General features: G+C 35.1%; 1 protein-coding gene across 5 annotated transcripts in view; it reads right to left on the bottom strand.

Moving 5' to 3' along the window:
- LOC145689187 (structural maintenance of chromosomes protein 3-like) overlaps positions 1–19,056 on the bottom strand; it is a 137,671-nt gene that overhangs the window by 118,128 nt on the left and 487 nt on the right. For 2 of the 5 annotated variants that reach the window (XM_081763327.1, XM_081763322.1), the window contains exons 2-4: positions 16,700–16,775; positions 9,131–9,169; positions 671–810 (exon numbers count right to left, since the gene is read on the bottom strand). In XM_081763327.1, the coding sequence (XP_081619453.1) occupies positions 671–810; positions 9,131–9,169; positions 16,700–16,775 (255 nt within the window). Of the gene's footprint in view, positions 1–670; positions 811–9,130; positions 9,170–16,699; positions 16,776–18,813; positions 19,052–19,056 lie in introns of those variants that run through there. The other 3 variants (XM_081763332.1, XM_081763341.1, XM_081763338.1) reach the window with 2 other exon arrangements.

Genomic DNA, 19,056 nt, shown 5'->3' with positions numbered 1-19,056 from the left:
TGCCTCGGCGCAGTACAGTACACTATATTAAGCGGAAAGCATTTTGACCTTTATCAATTTTCTTGATGTGTACCGTAATTTTTATACATACGCAAGCAAATGTAATATCACCATTATGTTCTCTTGATTCTTGCAAAGAGATGTTATCTATTGTTAATTTCAAACCTTAAAATGGAAAGGCTTCGAATTTAATCGTTAACATTCATTTCTACCTCTCAAATACTACTTCTACGCAAATGCCAAATTCTATCGGTGTGGGGGTCCATAGCTTGCCTTAAAATTTAAAACGGAGTTCACGACTCAACTAATTGGAAACAACTGTTCTAGTGAGTCTGTTTCCAGAAATGCATCATTGGTTTTTCATTTCTTGCATTAGCTTAGCACAGTAGGAAATCTCCACAAAACAATGACACACAAGTTTGACAACACTACATATTTGAGCATCTCTTAAATCGAACGTCGGTCATAATAGCAGCGATGACAACACTATATATTTGAGCATCTCTTAAATCGCACGTCTGACATAATAGTAGCGATACAGATTATATCAACTAGGTTGAGCTATAAGTAGAAGATTTTGATATTTTTAGAAAAAAATTCAAATTTTAAAGGCACAGGTGCAAATTCGAGGCTGATATAGGTGACATGAAACTAACAACAAATTACTTACAGGTAATCTACCATCTGAGTTGTCGAATATAATTTCCACATAAGCTGAAAGAACACGTGGACCAACACCTTCATGAAGCAGAGCTTGTCGCTGCTCTGATCGTAAATGAGAGAACTCATCACTAAGAACGAATTGGATGGCTACAAAGTAAAACGAAGATATTAGTTATAATGAAATCATACGAACTATTAGTTGTCAATAAATAAACTTGTAATTGAGAAATCTAGAGCACAATGTGCTTAAGTGTAATGTTAGTCGAAATCGAGTTAACTATTAAAATGCAAGCTCAACATATATATATATATATACATATATAGTTATAAGAACGAAGAATTTTTTGTCTATGTAGTTGATGACCAGTTCTTCAAATTGCAAACTAAATTATGAAACTCCTGCACTAGTTTTTAAAATATAGCTTGGAACTTCGGTACAATTGTAAACAAAGGGGGTGGGGATATAGTTTAATTTTCGGTTTGCAATTTACTCTCCCTCCACCATTCTCTTTGCATTATGTCCAATTTCCATGGTACAATAAGGAAGAAAATGGGAAATAGTGAAAACACAAGAGCGGAGCAGGAAGAAGCAGAGGGACTTCATCCAAACACGACATTGGCTGAAACGGAATCATGATAAGAATTTCTTGTATTCCTCAAATAAGATTACTATAAGTTTGACTAAGTTGGAAAAATATTTTCTTAAGCTTTAAATAGGTTATATTAAAATCATAATATATTTCTTACTTTTAATTGTATAATGCATTTAATCTTGGTGCAATAATCTTTGGGTTGCAATTTTAATTTTCTGAAATAATTCTTGATGAATATAGTTAACAAATCTAACATTAAAAGTAACTGAAAATTTACACAGTGTTTATATCTCATAAAGTTCTGTAATATTACAACGAAGATTTCGTTGTTTTATTGTATCGCGTATGCTATTATTTATGATTAGGGCCCGGGACATTATGTTACACTGTGTATAACATATTTTTATTATTATTATTATTATTATTTCACATGGGATCGAATTATGGAGTGAGATCTTGTCGTATCTGGTGAAAATGAACTAAATAAGCCAACTTGATATGACATAGTTTACGTTTTCTTTTAAACGTATTTCTTCTCTTTTCAAGCAAGATGACATATTTATCTATAGTTTCGTAATTTTCCTCAATACAATCATTTTTTAAAATATTTTTCCGTATCTTTATTATGCGTTTATTTTAAGAAACTCGAAAATGCGTTTATTTTGAGAGATTCGAAACTGAAAACATCCACAACCTCTATACTCGTATAACTTCCTGAGCTTGCATGACGTAAATTTGCTCTCCATATACGCATATACGATAATCGCCTGCGAGAAATAAAACCAATCTTAACTAGTTTATTATTATTATTATTATTATTATTATTATTATTATTATTATTATTATTATTATTATTATTAGGTTGGATTGATTTAAATCACGATTTAAATCATATTCCGAAATAAATTAATTTAAAGTGAAAATAAGTAAAATCCCGTTTCTGTTCTGTTATTTCGATTATGGAAGATAATAATAATAATACAATGAGACTCAAATGTATGTACAGCACGGTATGAAAACGAGTGTCATGCAGAGGATGATTAGGGAAAATCACGTTTTCAACGGATAACGGGGTAATCCTACTTTCTTCACTTCGTAACATAGGATTTGTAAATCGTTAACTATTTCACCAGGAAAATCACCATAGACTCTTGAGGAGAAAATTATTTTGTGTGCGCGTCTGTTTGTTTGCTCCTAGATAATAGGGGCGTATTTAGAGGGGTCCGATCTCCTTTCCGAATTTTTTTTTAGGTGTTATACCTTTATGCGAAATTTATGTATTTCGTGCCGCAAACTAGTCCCACTTTAAAATATACCCCTGCCAAATCAAAGTTTTGTAAAAAAAAAAAAAAAAAGTCATGTTGATAAAAAGTAAAAAGTAAGTAAAATCCCGTATAGGCTATATTAAAATCATAGCTGCACTTTTTCCTTAATGCATAATTTGAAATTTAAAAAGCTTTTGATTGGGGATTAATTCAAAATTGTTTCACTTAAATGGCATAATTAAAACTTAATACTTATTCCTAATGTTTTTTCTTTAGTTCGCGACTTGTATTATACGAGGAGAAAGATTTGATCAAAAAAATCAACAAAAATGATTTTTTTTAAATCATGATTTTTTTCCCACCCTGATTATTATTATTTTACAACAATGAAAGAAAACTTAATTCAATTCGTTTTGTTAGACAAAGTGTAGTTGCTTGGCTCAAACTCGTAGGTATTCGGCAGACTTTCATTTCAGTAATAATACTATAAATAGGAGTTCAATATTACTGCTCCAATCTAAATATTCTTTCCGAAGTAGCTGCAGGTTTTGGAAGAGAAGGTGCCGCATCTGTTAGTGCTATTCAGCAATTACTTCAAGACACAAAACTGAAAGACGATATTGTTTATACTGTATTTCTGTGAATGTCGTGTTTCTCGTGTAGTGCATTAAGCGATTGGAGATAAACGGTGTTAAGTGTAAATGACTACCTTCAAACTACAGAAAAAGTAAAAACGAGGTTGTCAACAGTGAGGGGACACACAGTAGAGTTGGTTAGAGACAAATTGAGAGCCATCTTGAACAATTTTGGATACAGCACTTTAACCACCATCCCGTATCCTGAGAGGTGACGAAAGATCAAGTCTGGAAAAGTGTTCGGGAAGATCTGATGCTTGAATATGTAGAATATTTTAGGTTTGCTCCAGTGCTACGTAAAACTACGTTCTTACGCTACAACGTGCTGCTGGTAGATAACAGGCGAAGTTTCACGGAAGAGAGCCTGGAGAGAATTTTTGTGTCTCATTATAATCCTTGAAGATAGTAGAATTAAAAATTTGTGAAGCCTGTTCTTTTGTATGCGTAATTTTTTAATATTTCCTCTGTGTCGACTAGTACTCACTGTAACATGTTCTCATAAAGATTTTGTATGTAATCAATACGAATTTTTTCTGAAATTATTTATTTTTATATAATTTTTTCACTATTATTAATTTGAAAATTAATCCACCCTTTAACGAATATGTAAATGTGACAGAATAGTAAACACAACTGAGAATAGTTACACAATAAACGACACGATTTTTTTAGTGTGTTTCCACACATTCTTCATTAAAGAGATTCTGATTTCATTTAATATATCATTTGAATCACTGACGATATTGTGTGGAGGACGCTAATTGAATTGTTAATGAAACATATAAAAGTTTTCTTGCGCATATATTTGGGATTCACTGAGAATATATCCACATTTTTCTAACATATTTACATATTATTTTACATTTTTATAGGAAATAAAGTCTCGGGCCCTGTTTATGATTTTTGTTTCATGCTTTTATTTTATTTTTTATTCTTTGTTTTTAGATATGAAAGATGACTAGTAAACTGACTATTCAGGGAAGAGCTACGATAAATGATATGGCAGTATGCTGTCCAACTGCAATAGAGGTAAGGGAGTCAACACAGTAAACAGGCTCTTCTGAATACAAAAACAGAAGTCATCACGATAGACAGGCTATTCTGAATACAAAAACAATCAAAAATAGTCACTGAAAATTATAACTACCAATAGTGTAACCAACTTTCAAAGAACTGGTACCGTAAATTTTCAAAATCATGATCTGCAGAAAAAGTGCAGACACTAGCAGAGATGTTCGACCGAATCCTCCTAAATTCATAAGGTAGGAAAAAAAAAAAAAAGTGTTTGCATGTGCAACAATAATGATATTGTAGGGTAGAAGGGGGAATTGAAAGTTATGTTTTAGTCAACCTTTTTTTCCCCACAGGTTATAGGCGTTTTTCTAGTTTTTAAGAACTGATTGTATGTTGCAGGTTCTTCTGGTGCAGAAGAACTGTAGTAGTGGTAAGCTTTCAGCATCTTTACTTTTGATGTTGCAACATTTTCATTTTTATGGCCTGATTTCCACCCAATTACCCCTAAGATGGTAATTGGGTGCAAAATGATTAAAACCATTTCCGGTGCACATAAACCCGTGGGAGTGATTGGGTGTAAATGAAGAAAACTCAAGCTTTTGTTTGGTATATATAACTTATATTCCACTTAAAAATAATAATTTTATGTGGTTAGAAAAAAATATACCTATATTTATGCAAAATAAGGAGTAACTTGTTTCTAAATTTCAAAGATATTTGAATGCCTTTTCAAGCCTTCCAGTTATTGTTTATAACACAATATATTATCCTGTGAACTTAATCCAAAATATATCACATACGAAAAAAAAAAAAAAAAAAAAACTATAAGCGGTTAAAACTTTGGCCGAAAACGTAAAAAAATAGAAAAACAACGAGAACAGGCCCTGATATTCAAACAAACATAGGAGAAGGTAATAAGACTAACGCTAAATTAACTATAAATTATTACAATTGAACATGTGTTGGAACTCTGTATTGATAGACAAGTCCTATTTACAGCACAACACTATTGACATACGCAACGGCCACTGGAGCGGAATTGAACAAAATAGCTTAACTCTCGCCTTCGGTACGAGCGTTCCCCGGTTCTATTCCCGCTGGGGGCACTCGGTTGAACCAGTGTAAAAAGCTTTTCAGGCCAGCCATTCTGAATGTTCTCCTGGGTTTTCCTAATTCACACCAGGCAAATGTCGGGGTGGTACCTAACTTATGGGTCCCAGACCACTTCCTTCCCTTCCCTTCCCTTCCCCGGATAGTGTGCTCGTCAAGGGATGTCATCCCTCATATGTGACGGGCTAAATGGCCTTGGATACCGAAAGCCCAGAAATCTAAATCCTAAATACAGTTTAATAAGGACAATGCACTATGAAACAAAAGTGTATATCACAAAAGACAAAAGATAGCACAGCATTTAAATGAATTCTAAACAAAAAAATGTTCATTTAAGGCATTCCACCCATTTACCCCCACATCATGCGCCCAATTACCCCGTGGGGGTAATTGGGAGGTACAAATTTTAACAAAATTTTAACTGCCTCATAGTGAGGATTGAAGATTGCTGCTCTTCACGGCACCATCCTTGTGATGTTTTTAAGCAGCGTAAAAAATCTGGTTCAAAACATTAATAGATGAGCGATTTATTGTGACTCAAACCAAAACACACACAAACCTGAAACTCAGTTTCAAATATGCCATTTCTCAACCAAATCAGTTTTTGTTTTTTTGTTATTATTACCCTCTCTCAAAATTCATCTAAGCTTTTTTTTTTTCTGATCAACATCTACCCACCCAAAATTTTGGTGTAATTAAATTCCATAAAAATATACTGAAATGCAAAATATAATTTTTTAAGTTTTCCGGCCAATTACCCTCTTCTACCCTACTCCACAGTTACAATGTCGATCATGGAAGCTTTATCATATCAAGAACTGTTTCTGGAAGATTGTGGCAATTGTGTGGAATTTCATGAAATGATGCTTCTATTGAAGATGGAGTATGTCGACTTTTATATATAAAACACGATGAAGCTGTTTTACGTAAGGAGGGTTGCTTAGCAGCACCATTGGTCATATAAGGTTCTTCTAGAGATGGCTGAAGGGATACAGAAGCCGAAAGTGTAGTACAACTTCTCATATTCTTCTGTTGTGAGATACTGAACGATACCCGGAAATCTTACAAACCTTTATGTGGCCAAATTTTATGTGCAAAGAGATATGCTATTTCTCATTTATGTAAGACTGTGCTCCCCCGCTTTTTGTAAGGCCTGTTGTAATGTTGTAATTGGCTCAGTAAAATTTTCCAGGATTGACAGTTATTGAGAATCTACAGAATGGATTGCATCAAGTCCCAACCTTACTCTTTTTGATTACTTTTCACAGGGTTGAGCATAGGTTCAAATGTATTGAAGTAAACAAACGTCTTGATGAACATGAAAACAAAATCTATAAAGCCACATTCGATGAATCAGGTGCATCTGCAGATCTCCTAAAGGAGGCTGTACAAAATGTTACAATCTGTTTAGAGGTGTGTTGAAAATGCTAGGGGCAACATGGAAATGCAACTCCTGGAGAAAATGAACAATTCTAACTTATACAATTTAGAAGACACAAAATTTTAAAATTAGTAAGTTAATTTTCACCCACCCTACATATACAGGGTTATTCATAGGCTCTCGTACAGAACTTCGTCCAAATTTAATGTGAATGTGTATGTAAATGTGTGAAACTTCTAACAGTTACTGTACTGGGAACCTACAACGTCATTGCTATGGATTTTCTATCCAAGCTTCTTAAAGTGTTACAATAAGTGTTTATTCCAAATACTGTTAAAACTGAAAAGCTAATATTTACTTCTGATCTCAAAAGCCGAGACTGTCTTCCAATCCTTACGTCTCTTGAATCTGCTTACAAGAGAAATCTGCTTTCCCTCCATTCTGTTACAAAGCAAAATGCGTTTCTTAATAGAAATAGATCATCTGGCCTCCAATAAATAATCAAGTAATATGAAGAAAATTATAATAAAATACGACAAAAAAAATTTAAAAAGTAGCATACGACATATCAGATTCAAACCTGTGGAAAGTACACCTTTAACAGGGATGTAGGCCAACAGCCATACGCTCTTGGCATAGTGGATGATGTAACGGATTTGCATACCACTGTTCATATTAACTTGAGTTCGAACCTCGTCTATACATTTTTTTCTTTAATAAAGAATCTATGTTTGAATGTAAGAACTTTACAAATATATCACCCTATGTAATATAATAAATACATTCTAATATATATGTTAAATATAAAACCACAACTTCTTGTTCTCTTATCTCTAACGTTTATTCCGGTGCGGGAGATTCATGATCGCCAGCGGAAGTTCATATGGTTCGGATTCCACGTTAAGTAGTAGGTCTAGGCCATATATAACTTTGGCGCTGAAAGGGACGCTAGACTCCAATACAGCACAAAAAGAAATATGAAAAGATGTTCACGCAAGGAGAATCATTGTATAAGAAAATACATGGTTGCTAAATTATATCAGTACTAATAAAAGTGTCCGTTTTGCGTTTAAAGAAAATAAGGTGTAATAAATATAGCACCAGAAATTTGAATATCGTACACCTTTTCTTCTTTAGATTTAGAATTTTCGAAAATGTTGAATCACGTATTTTTAATTAACAGATTGTGTACCGAAGAGCACCTCCAACTTAAGTGAATCCCAATACTAAGCATTTTCTGAATAAAGAAAAAGAAATTGAATATTTTAGAAAATTTCCCCCTTTTCTTTCTTAGAAGCGGAGTTTCTGAAAACTCTGAAATATATATTCCCTTACTTTCAATAAGAGTTTATATTCCAAATTTCACACCCTTAACTTCAGCATTCTTTGGATTTTGTTTTTTTTTTTTAAAGCAGAACAAAATTACCTGTCGTTTTTGAGAAAATCGTTCGAAAAAAAAATGCAGCAACCGCTGCAACTCAAAGAGTTTCTTCCGCTTTTTCGACTTAACTGCATTTTCCTTGGCACGCTTTTCCTTCATGCTTTTCTCATAGCGTTTCCATGAAGCACGAAAGACTGAAGCATTTTTCTATTTATTTCCAACTTAGAAGGTCCCCCAGAGCATTTTACAAAATGCAATGAGCTGATTTTGCGAATGGACTACGCATATCAAAACATACATATTCATAAGGTGAATATTTTTCAGTAACTCCCTAAAAACCTGATTTCATGCTATTCTTAATTGGTTCTAAAATGTAATGATTTTCTTTATTCTAATACTAAGTTCTAAAATTTAAACCGGCAAGTAGCAAACAAACGTAAAATCTGAGCTCTTATTATCTATTCAATCTTCCCCTTCTTTACTCATACAATAAACTAGAGATTGAGAGTACTCATAAGATAGGAGGTTAGCATTAACTTTAAGTTCACAAAAAGTAAGACTGGTATAACCAAGTTCAGTTAGTCGCCTTAAGTTCTTCAAGCTACCGTGTTTAGTCATAAAAGCTCAGAACGCTTTGCACGATCAAAAGCAAAGTAGTAAAAATAATAATTTTATTGATTTTTTGAACTATTAACAACTAAATTTCCTGACTTTTCCAGTTTTCCAGGTACATGGTAGCCTTGACGAAGTAAAAATATTTATTTCTAATTGTCTGCAAGTGTGCCTAGAACATAGGTACAGATATATATATATGTCTATATACAAAATTTTCTTACATATATATAAAAGTATCATTAATTGATTTATAGCACTTCCTTTTTACAAATATAGCTAATAAAACAAACAGAATATGAATACAAAATCTAAGCAAGATTCTGATAGTTTCATAGAAAATTATATGAATAACAAATCCTCCATTTATTCTAAATTATTCATCACATTATGTAGAATATGGTCCTTCTGAGGTAGATTCTTTTATAATGATTTTGACTTATGTAACACTTAATGAACAGCAGTGTAATTCTTACCATAGAAAAAGTTGCTTTTTCCGGATCCATTTCTCCCAACTGAAATAATTAGAGAAAGCAGAAATTACTAATATTATCTTTTACTGGTCATCGGGTTCATTTATTTTTAAATCAAATAATCACTTTTTAAAACTGTATTCAGAATCGTTTAATAACTTCATTTTTAAATTTTAAATCAAAAAAATATACAAGCTTGTCCGAAAACTCTCCAACCTAATAATAATAACCGAGAACCAAATAATCCCTCTTCTTCAGATTAATTTACTTGAAAATATGCGCAATTACTTCAATGGTTCTTAAAAACTTATTCAGAAGTATTTTGAGATTACTTCCATTGGCGTTAGTGTTCTCCATGTGTCCACATCCTGAACTCAACGCCATAGGTTGATTGTAAGTTTAGTAAGTAGCCGATCGCCATATTTGTATTTGTATTTGTATTTGTACGATGTGGACCTGTAATTTTCCACTCATCAAAACATAAAGATATCCTCGCTTTAGGGAGCCAATTGTGTGACCACCTCCCATCTAAAGGAGGAGTTATCTTGAATAAATATATTATATATGAGGGTAATTTAACTCGAACTGGCAACACTGCTACGATTGGAGTGTCGCGTGGGCAGGAGACAAATGACGAACGTAGTGTGTTCCGTGGATGTCTACAAGTCAATTCAACGTTGCTGCGGTCCCATCTTACGGTGTGTGTGGCGAGTAGACATTGTTAAAGTTACTGTTGTGTGAAATACCGCCCTAACGTAATGTTCACGCGTGCAGAACAGCGTGTGTTTATGAACTTCCAGGTGGCACGAGGACGAAATGCTAAGACGATTCATAGAGGATTAGTAGAGTCCTGTGGTGAAGCTGCTCTACCGTATTGGACAGTGGCGAGATGGGTTGCAGCATTTCAGGCGGGGCGACAGTCAAAAGACAAAATGCACGGTGGAGGGCATATGCGAACGGCTACGAACGAAATTCATCTTGCAAGATTACGGTGATTGGCGCTGGACTTCTAGTGAATTGGCGCAGGAGCTGAACATTTCTTCCGGATCAGTGTTCCACATGCTAACACAAGATCTTGGCATGCGGAAAATTGCAGTCAGATGGGTATCAAAGCTCTGACCGGGGTTCAAAAGTGGCATAGGTGGGAATGTTCGCGCCTACACCTTCAACGTTACAATGAGGAAGGTGATGACTCCTTGCATCGCATTATTGCAAGAGACCAAACGTGGAGAAGATCCTACGAGCCTGAATTGAAACGTCAGTCGAGTGAATGGTGCCACCCAGAATCTCCACGACCGAAAAAGCTTAGGCAAGAGCCAGCAAACGTGAAGCTGATGATGATAATTTCATACGACAACGAAGGCATTATCCTGTCACATCAAGTTCCACCGGGCATTACCTTCAATGCTACATACCTCAGTCACCATTTGCGACCAGCACTGCGGCGCAAACGTCCACACTTCCTGGAGTCTGGACCTCTTCTCCTACACGACAATGCCAGATGCCATGCAGCCAATCCAGTACAGATTCTGTTACAACGATGGAATTGGAAAGTACTGGAGCACACGCCATACTCCCCGGATATGAGCCCCTGCGATTTTGATCTTTTCCCAAAAATGAAAGAACTTCTCAGGGGCAAACGTTTGAGACACTCCCAGCATTGTTCGTGCCTTCGGGCGCACTGTCAACACCCTCTCACAAAGCGGGGCTTTGACAGGTATTCAACGGTTACCAGACATCTGGCGAAGGGTTGTAAGCTTCTTGAGGTGAGTGATTCACTACATTCCATTTCACAACTATGTTGCCACTTCGAGTTAAATGACCCTCGTATATATATATATATATATATATATATATATATATATATATATACACGAAGGTCATTATATATGTATATATATAGTGAAACCTATCTATGTTGGGCACCATTGGTTCCATTGGAAAGTGGCCAACTTACAGAATTTAAATGTGATTGGTATATGTTTAGAATAGGATTTCTAGTATTACTTGATTGTAAAATTTTAATAAGCAATGGCACGACACCTACTTTTAAAAAATGTATAAAGAGTAATCATAACAATATTATAAACAATTACTACAGTATGTTTAATGTATGTACCTTTCTCTTCCTGAAAATTAGTCTGGTACACTGACTTATTCAAATTGAAAACACAATAACACAAATAACCATAAAATACAGTAGAAACATATGTATGCAGTTTATTGAAATTGATATTGTAGCACACTGAGTTATTAAGATTGAAAACAAGAACAGCAAAATTATAAATTCGACTTTTTTCGACAGTGGCAAATATTTTATGCAGATACCTTTCGAAAAATAGCGAATCAGTTATTAATAACAAATTTACTCATGATGGTTCATTCTAGACGTATTTCTTTTATTCTTTTTGGCACATATACACATTCTAATTTTGTAGTTAACTACCTCTCGTTAATGAGTTGCAAGAGTTTCCCTTTGAGAAAAAGGTGTTTTGAGAAAATCTTAAGGGAATTCATATCTCAAAACCTCCGCTACCTTTCGACAAGCCGTCAGGTGTCAACAGTTGACAATTGAAATGATTAGCTTTAACATTTAGAAGTTTCCGAAATTACTAAAGCTCCCCACTGATGAAAGGAGCCGATATAGATAATGGATTTACCAAAACAGACAGGGTAAACAAATATGTACAACCATTTCCTGAATTCCTGTACATATTTTTTCTTATTCACATCTTCTTTTACCACCTCTTTTATCAGGGTAGTGTTCTGGCCCTTGACCTCCAAGGACAAATCGTGGGAATCCATGCTTCATCTCCAGTCACAAATACAGAACATCTACCTCTCATATGGAAATACGAAAGAGTTGACAAGTGACCAACTTACAGAATAATAAGTAACGAATGTCTTATGGGAAAACGCAGGTTCAAGACTAACCAGGCCATATATATATTCCATATATATATGGAACAAAAAAAGGGCCAAAATATTGATGATACATAAATAAACTAAAATAGGTGTAAATACTTATATTCTTCTTTATTATGAGACGAAGAAATTTTATATATGCACAAATAAAACCAATTAATTCATTATATCAGATTGGAAAATCGAAATCAAAACTAAACACAAAAACCATATTGAAGCATATCAAGTTTCATCGTTTATTCACAGTTCCCAACTAACTTCTGACATGTTTAAGTGTTTCAAACCAATTGAGAGGAAAATTTGATGTTGCTACACAAAGTAATCGGTCAAAAAGTTTTTAAGGTAAAAGGAGGATATACTATTAATTTTTCAGATTTGTACAGGTCCGTATTTATATATTGTGCGCCACTGTGCTCTAAATAATTAGCGCCCCCCGTACATACTTATGTCTCAAACAAGGAAACAAGTTGTGATTTTGAGAACATACCAGCTCTTGTTCAGTACCAGTTTAGATACCGGTATTACAAGTTACAAATTTACAACGTAATTTTAAATGGCCTAATTCTCTCAATAATGATTATGATGTGGTGTTCTGCCCAAAGATAGGTGTTTGACCCGAAGATCCCTGGGCAAGGTGAACCCACAGTAGTTTGGAAGTGGAAGGGGAGCTACACCCTAGTCCACATACAGAGTCAACATACAGAGAATAGCCTACTAGAGATCTAATGTGGGTGTCATTTTGAAGCTAGGATTGGCGGACATCATTGTGAGACACCAATAACTATGGTGATAACTGATAAGAAAAATAATTGTTTACATTATTCACCGTTAGTAATGGTTTAATAGCAACTATATTAATAATACAATACGCTGTTTGCCTGTAGCGCTTTTCAACTCGAGAACCTTAATAGATAGAAACACGAAATTTTAATATGTTTTAAAGCTCTCAGAAAAATGATCCAAACGACCTGTTCCAGGTCCCTAGGTCACACCTGAGCTGAGATATAGGGGTGCAAAGTCCCCATAAGAATAACATGGGGGAATTTCTAAGTAATCGAAAATGAACAATATTAGAGTTGAATTCATAGTTTTGGGGGTCGCTGAGACAAGTAGTGGCAGTTTTAATCCAATTAAACTTCAAGATCATACTCCACTCCCCAGAGAAAGAGCGAGATTTTAAAAGTAATCGAAAACGATAGATATTAGTGTTGAATTCATAGTTTTCGAGGTCGCTGGGCTTAACAGTATCAGTTCATCCTCACTCCTTGGGTGGAGATGAAAGAGGATTAATTTAAAAATAATCAGGTAAGCTAGCTAACTAATTACTACTGTAATTAGAGCGAATTAAACACATTAACATATTTTCTCGCGTATGCTATTTTTAAATATTACTTTATTGTGAATCTTTAAAAAAATCCAAAATTTTGCCGCCCTGTGCTCGAGGACAGAATAGCACTTACCTCAATACGGGCCTGGATTACTACTTATTGCTAATCAAGCATATTACCAAGAAATCTCATTGTTGGTCTAAGTTTCCTAACACAGAGATGCAAATGAGTTAGATTTTGGGGAGGGGGATGGATGATTTTTTTTTCACACAAAAATACATCCTTTTGGGGAAAATTAACGGACAAGAATGATTTAAAAATAATATTTACAGTTAAGTTGAAAAGGGCAATACTCTAAAATGTTTAAATTAATTTCCATAGGATAAATAATAAGTTTAACTCTGTTAGTTAAAAGAAACCTCCACTGAGTAACACTTAGATCCATAAAATATATGCACCTTACAATGAATGTCTGAATCAACATGTTTTTGAGTGTTTACAGATTTCTATCGTAGTTTTAAAAAAGAAATTGCACTCATTTACCACTCAGATCAGAAGAATGGTTACGATTTTGATACAGAGAAAAAACGAAATCTAGCTCTAAAAAGCTAAGAACTTAAAACAGTATGAAGATAAGAAATAAATTTCCTTTATTCCCTTGCATATTACATAGATGGAAGAAAACAGGGGGGGGGGAATATAATTCGAATTTTACGCTTAAAATTTTCAATATACAAACAAACGAACGAAAAAGTTATAAATAATACTTTTTGAACCATAATTCGGATGCTGGAATTTACGAGCTAAAATGCAAGTGGTATAATACTGGCATAGGTATGAGGAAGCGAAGTACCAGCATTAGGACCAAAGAACGCCTAATACTCTAAGGATGACACTGCTGCAGTCTCAGGCTTACCAAAACATTTACATGACACCAAGTACAATACCAAAGATGTTCAAGTATTACACAAAACGTAGTCACTTATAGAAAGAGGTGAATACTAAAATCAACTTACGAAAAAGTTACAGACTTGGAACAAAGCCTTAGATAATGTAGAACAGAAATAGTTATTCAAGATTTTGAGATACCAAGAATAAACTATAAGGAGCCTTCCTTATAGTATACAAAATGTCCTAGAATTCTTTCCATGATTACATTTATAAGGCACAAAATATGACACATAAACAAATACTTTTTTTTTTACCTTGAATTGCATATTCAAGCTCTTGTGTACATAATTAATAAATTTCTATGTGATCCTTTCGTTGCCCGGAGGATATTCAGGCGATATTCCAATTCCACCCATGTGTTGATCAATATTACATGCGAGATGGATGTTATAACTTCAGTAATTCTGCGATGTCGTTCACTGGTGTTTGCTAAACCTGGTCCTTGACTTAACCCCAAAGGAAGAGATCCAGTGGTGTTACGTCCAGTGATTGTGGAGACCAGTTTATGGGACCATCATGCCCAATCCATCTTCCCGGAAATGTTGTATCCAAATAGGCACGGACATCTAATCCCCAATGAGGTGGCACATATCTTGTTGGAAAATTAAGTCTTGAATGTCCTGAATCTGTGGCACAACAAATAACTGCAACACATTGGTTGTGATTATCTTTTCACTGAAGAAAAAAGGTACTATGATTTTATTGTGCATAAGACAGCACGACATGTTCAGCTTAGGGCTGTCTCTGACGGTCTCAAACACAAGTGGAGATTCTCAGACGCCCAGATCCTAGCATTGCGTTGCTTGGCAACAACATTCAAATGAAATGTGGCTTCATCTGAGAAAAGGACACGTTCCGAATAGTCAACATCTCCCTCAATCTCAGACAGCATGGCAACAGCAAAGTCATAACCAGCACTGTAATGTGTTACTTGTAGGAACTACACGATCTGAACTTTGTACGCACGGAAAAGATATTTGTGTAGGATGCATTGATGTCTTAGGAATCTGCTACTCGCATGAGGCTCTGCGGACTGACTTCTCGGGACTTCTCGCGAAGGCATCTCTCTCTGTCTGAATTGTCTTCGTACTAGGTGCAGGCCTGCCTGTTCTAAGCAGATCACTGACTCTGCCTGTTTCCCTAAACATAGCATACCACATCTTGATGTTTTTAACAACTAATGGCTCTCTATGGTATGCTGTCTGGAATTGTCTCTGGACTGGTTTTGGTGAATGTATCTCGTGATACCAGAGGACACATTGGGCTTTCTTCTGGTTTGAGTAATGTTTCTGCAAATGGTATCCGATTGCGCTGTTGTTAGGTCATTGGGCCCTATAATAAACAAAATAACAGTAAGTATGTACAGAAAAACTTGAATGTTACACGCGATTCAAGATAAATAATATTTTGTGTCATATTTTACGCCTTATGAATGTTTGTAACCAGGGAAAGAATTCACGGACACACAGGGTAACTTGAACAAAGAAACGAAGGCAAGAACTGAATTACTGTAGGAGAAAAAAAAATTCCGATCTTTTTTTTTTTTCTTGTCTTTCATTTCACTACGAAATGCTATACTAGCACGGATGTCCACATGGTAGCATAGCCTCGAAACTCCAGAATAGTACTGTGTTCCTCTCTTAAAAGCTGCATTTCAGCAACTTATACTTTTTACACGTCTTGTCTGAAAAAAAAAAAAAAATGTTTCGTAAAACCGGGCATTTCGTGTTGGTATTGAAAAGAATATACAAAAATTTTTCTCAAAGAATGACTAAACAGAGAGATATGGAAACTTTATTTGAAGTCATGTACCATAAATATTGTTCGCAAGTTGCTGCATCACTTTTAATGTCGCAATAATTTTAAAATAAGAATAAACGATTTTTTAAAAATTATGAGACAAATCATCATAATTAAATCATTACAAATGTATAATTTTTAATGGAAAATTATTATTATTCTGTAATTCCTGAATTTCCTTTAAGTTTCCAAGCTTTCGACTCTCCCCTAGAGTCTTGGTCACGGAAATTAAAAACAGTAAGGGAAAGAATAGAAACATCAAGGAATAAAAATCTAAGAGACTTACCAAAGGAAGAGCTGTGTTGTAGGGAAATACGTTGTCAAGTATCTCAGCGATCAACGGATTAAGATGATGGAAACTTTAAAGAAAGAAAAAAAATCACCAAAACATTTGTTTCCCGAAACAAAGGTGTAATCGAGGATGGATGTAGTTTGGAAGGAGCTGAACCTAAAATCTGTCACTCAATGTTAATAAGGTTCAAACGTCTGGTTAAACAATTCATATTTTTCATCCTACATCTTATGTTACAAAAGCAAATCATACTTTTTTAACTATGCATATACATACCAACAACATTGTGTCTGGGATCAAAAGGCTCTAAGACTGTCTGTTCTCTGTAGCTTTTAAAGCCCTGAATGATAACCTTTTAAAACAAGAAACAAATAAGTATTAGAAAAACTCAGAAAGAATTGGATTTTATATATATATATATATATATATATATATATATATATATATATATCAAAGTATAGTGTATTCCTTCAATACATGGGCAGTTCGGCAAATTCTTTGAACATTCCTTGCTGGATTTTACAACAGTATCTCTTCCTCCCCCTAGCCCTCTTTTGACCGCATTTGCGAGGTTGCAATGTCGCAGCACCCACTGTGTCTCGTGTCTCGCTAAAGTGAAACAGATGTCAGGCCTCCACATTTTGCTATAATCGAGTATAACATATATGTATAAAAAAACTATATATGTTGAACAACAATCTGCTAATCACTGACTGAAAGGACAGCGTTTGGAACTGTGGCAACTAAGTACCCCACGTGGACTTGACGAGCGGTTGTCAAATGCTAGAAATGAAGGTTCTGGTTGGCCATTTAGTTATCAGGAGTGTTTTCCACAAGTTCCCGCGGACGATGACTTATTTATGGCACTAGCCTCCACTCGTAGAAGGCAGCATCCTTTATATACAAACTGCACACGTATAGATGGAATACACAATAGCTACTAGATATCTATACCACATAAGCTAAAGAATAATGCATATCTAGTGCCTACTGTCGCTACCTCTTAAGTTTGTTGTGATTATTTCTCTCTCTCTCTCTCTCTCTCTCTCTCTCTATATATATATATATATATATATATATATATATATATATATATATGTATATAAAATTCAACTTGTACTTTCTGCGTGTAAACAGGGCGCAAATTGTCTGGTCGCCAGGTCGCCACTGGCGATGAAATTCAGAGCTGGCGACCAGTGTTCAGTAGGAATAGTTTCTGCCTAAACTCACAGGGCTGTGCACTTTCGCACGAAAATAACTGTCACTGAGTGAGAGATAACACGGAATGTGAAGTCTTCAGAACGTTGTAATTCGTTCCTCCTTTCCCACCCTCAATCGAAATAAGATTAACAGTAAAAACTTCAATACGAGATTCCCAAATTTGCTTCCAATTGTCACATTTTAAGCAGTTATACCTGTGAGTACTGCTTCATATGAGAAAGGCTTCAGGAATCTCAACAGAGTTATGACTGCCTACAGGAATTCACTGAAGAGTGGCACACTGGATGATTTGTTGATAGTTCCCATCAGTGGCTCTTCACTTAGGGACTTTGCAACCAACGACTGGTACTTCAGGGCATAGAGAGAGCGTTACACAAACATGAAGTCTTAATATGTTATATTTTAACATGTATATGAATCTAATTGTCTGGTTTTGAGATTTTATACCCTGATGTAATCTCTTTCTTTCTTAAATCAAAGGCCGTGGGGAGGAGACCTCTCATAATTTATACGTGAGATACTGGCGACCATCATTTTTGAACTGGCGAGTGCGTCTGATTTTGAAATTTTGCGCCCTGGTGTAAATACAAGCATATCCAACATTTTCGTTTAACAACCACTCATTTCAGTTAAGTCGAGTGATATCACTCCACTTTATCAAGGAAAATCATGATCGAAAGTCTGGGACCACAGGCCAACTCAGTTGCAAGTACAGACACCCAGAAATGGACAGAAATGAAAGTTGTTGGAATCGTCAGTTTATAGTCTAAAAGGAAGGCATTTTCTCTAACTGCACCAACCGTTTAGTCTCCACACTTGTATGACACCCCATGTTAAATGGAAAAGCAATGTTCCCAGCTCAACAGGCTGATCAAAACGAACGAATGGACACGCAAAAATGACACGGGAAATATGCACATAGTTATGACGTAAACCCTTAATATCTAATATAGTTTTCCAATGTGTTCTTGTTACAGAGGTTGCAAGGGAGTAGCCTTGCCAGTGTAGTGTCCAGAAACGGCTAGTGTTAGTTGAAAAGTTCCACTTTGTAGATTTCCAACTTTCCTTTCTATTTTTGGCTTAAGTTTAGAGTTGCCCCTCCAGTCTGAAGGTGCCCTTGGACTTTGCAACATACAAAAAACAGTGCTTAAAGTATTAAAAATTGTTACATTTCACTTGACTTCAGTACTCCGTGGGCTTCACAAAAATTTAAAAGGTTTTCTTCATTATTTTTGCGCATCCGTTACACCTGTTCGCCATATTTTACAACTACCATGCTGCTGAAACCTTCCGCGAAAGCTTCCGCATCCGGCAAATAGTACTAACTTCCACATATCTTTTCTCGTATTAAACATAACTCTCCTGCCGAATTTACATTCCTAAACATCAAATAAAAACTTCAGATTATCATT

This window comes from Thermobia domestica, chromosome 1 (assembly GCF_964235325.1).
Source record: "Thermobia domestica chromosome 1, izTheDome1.hap1.1, whole genome shotgun sequence".
Lineage (NCBI taxonomy): Eukaryota > Metazoa > Arthropoda > Insecta > Zygentoma > Lepismatidae > Thermobia > Thermobia domestica.
Note: the sequence above shows the minus strand (reverse complement) of the source record. Positions and strands in the feature narration are given on the sequence as shown.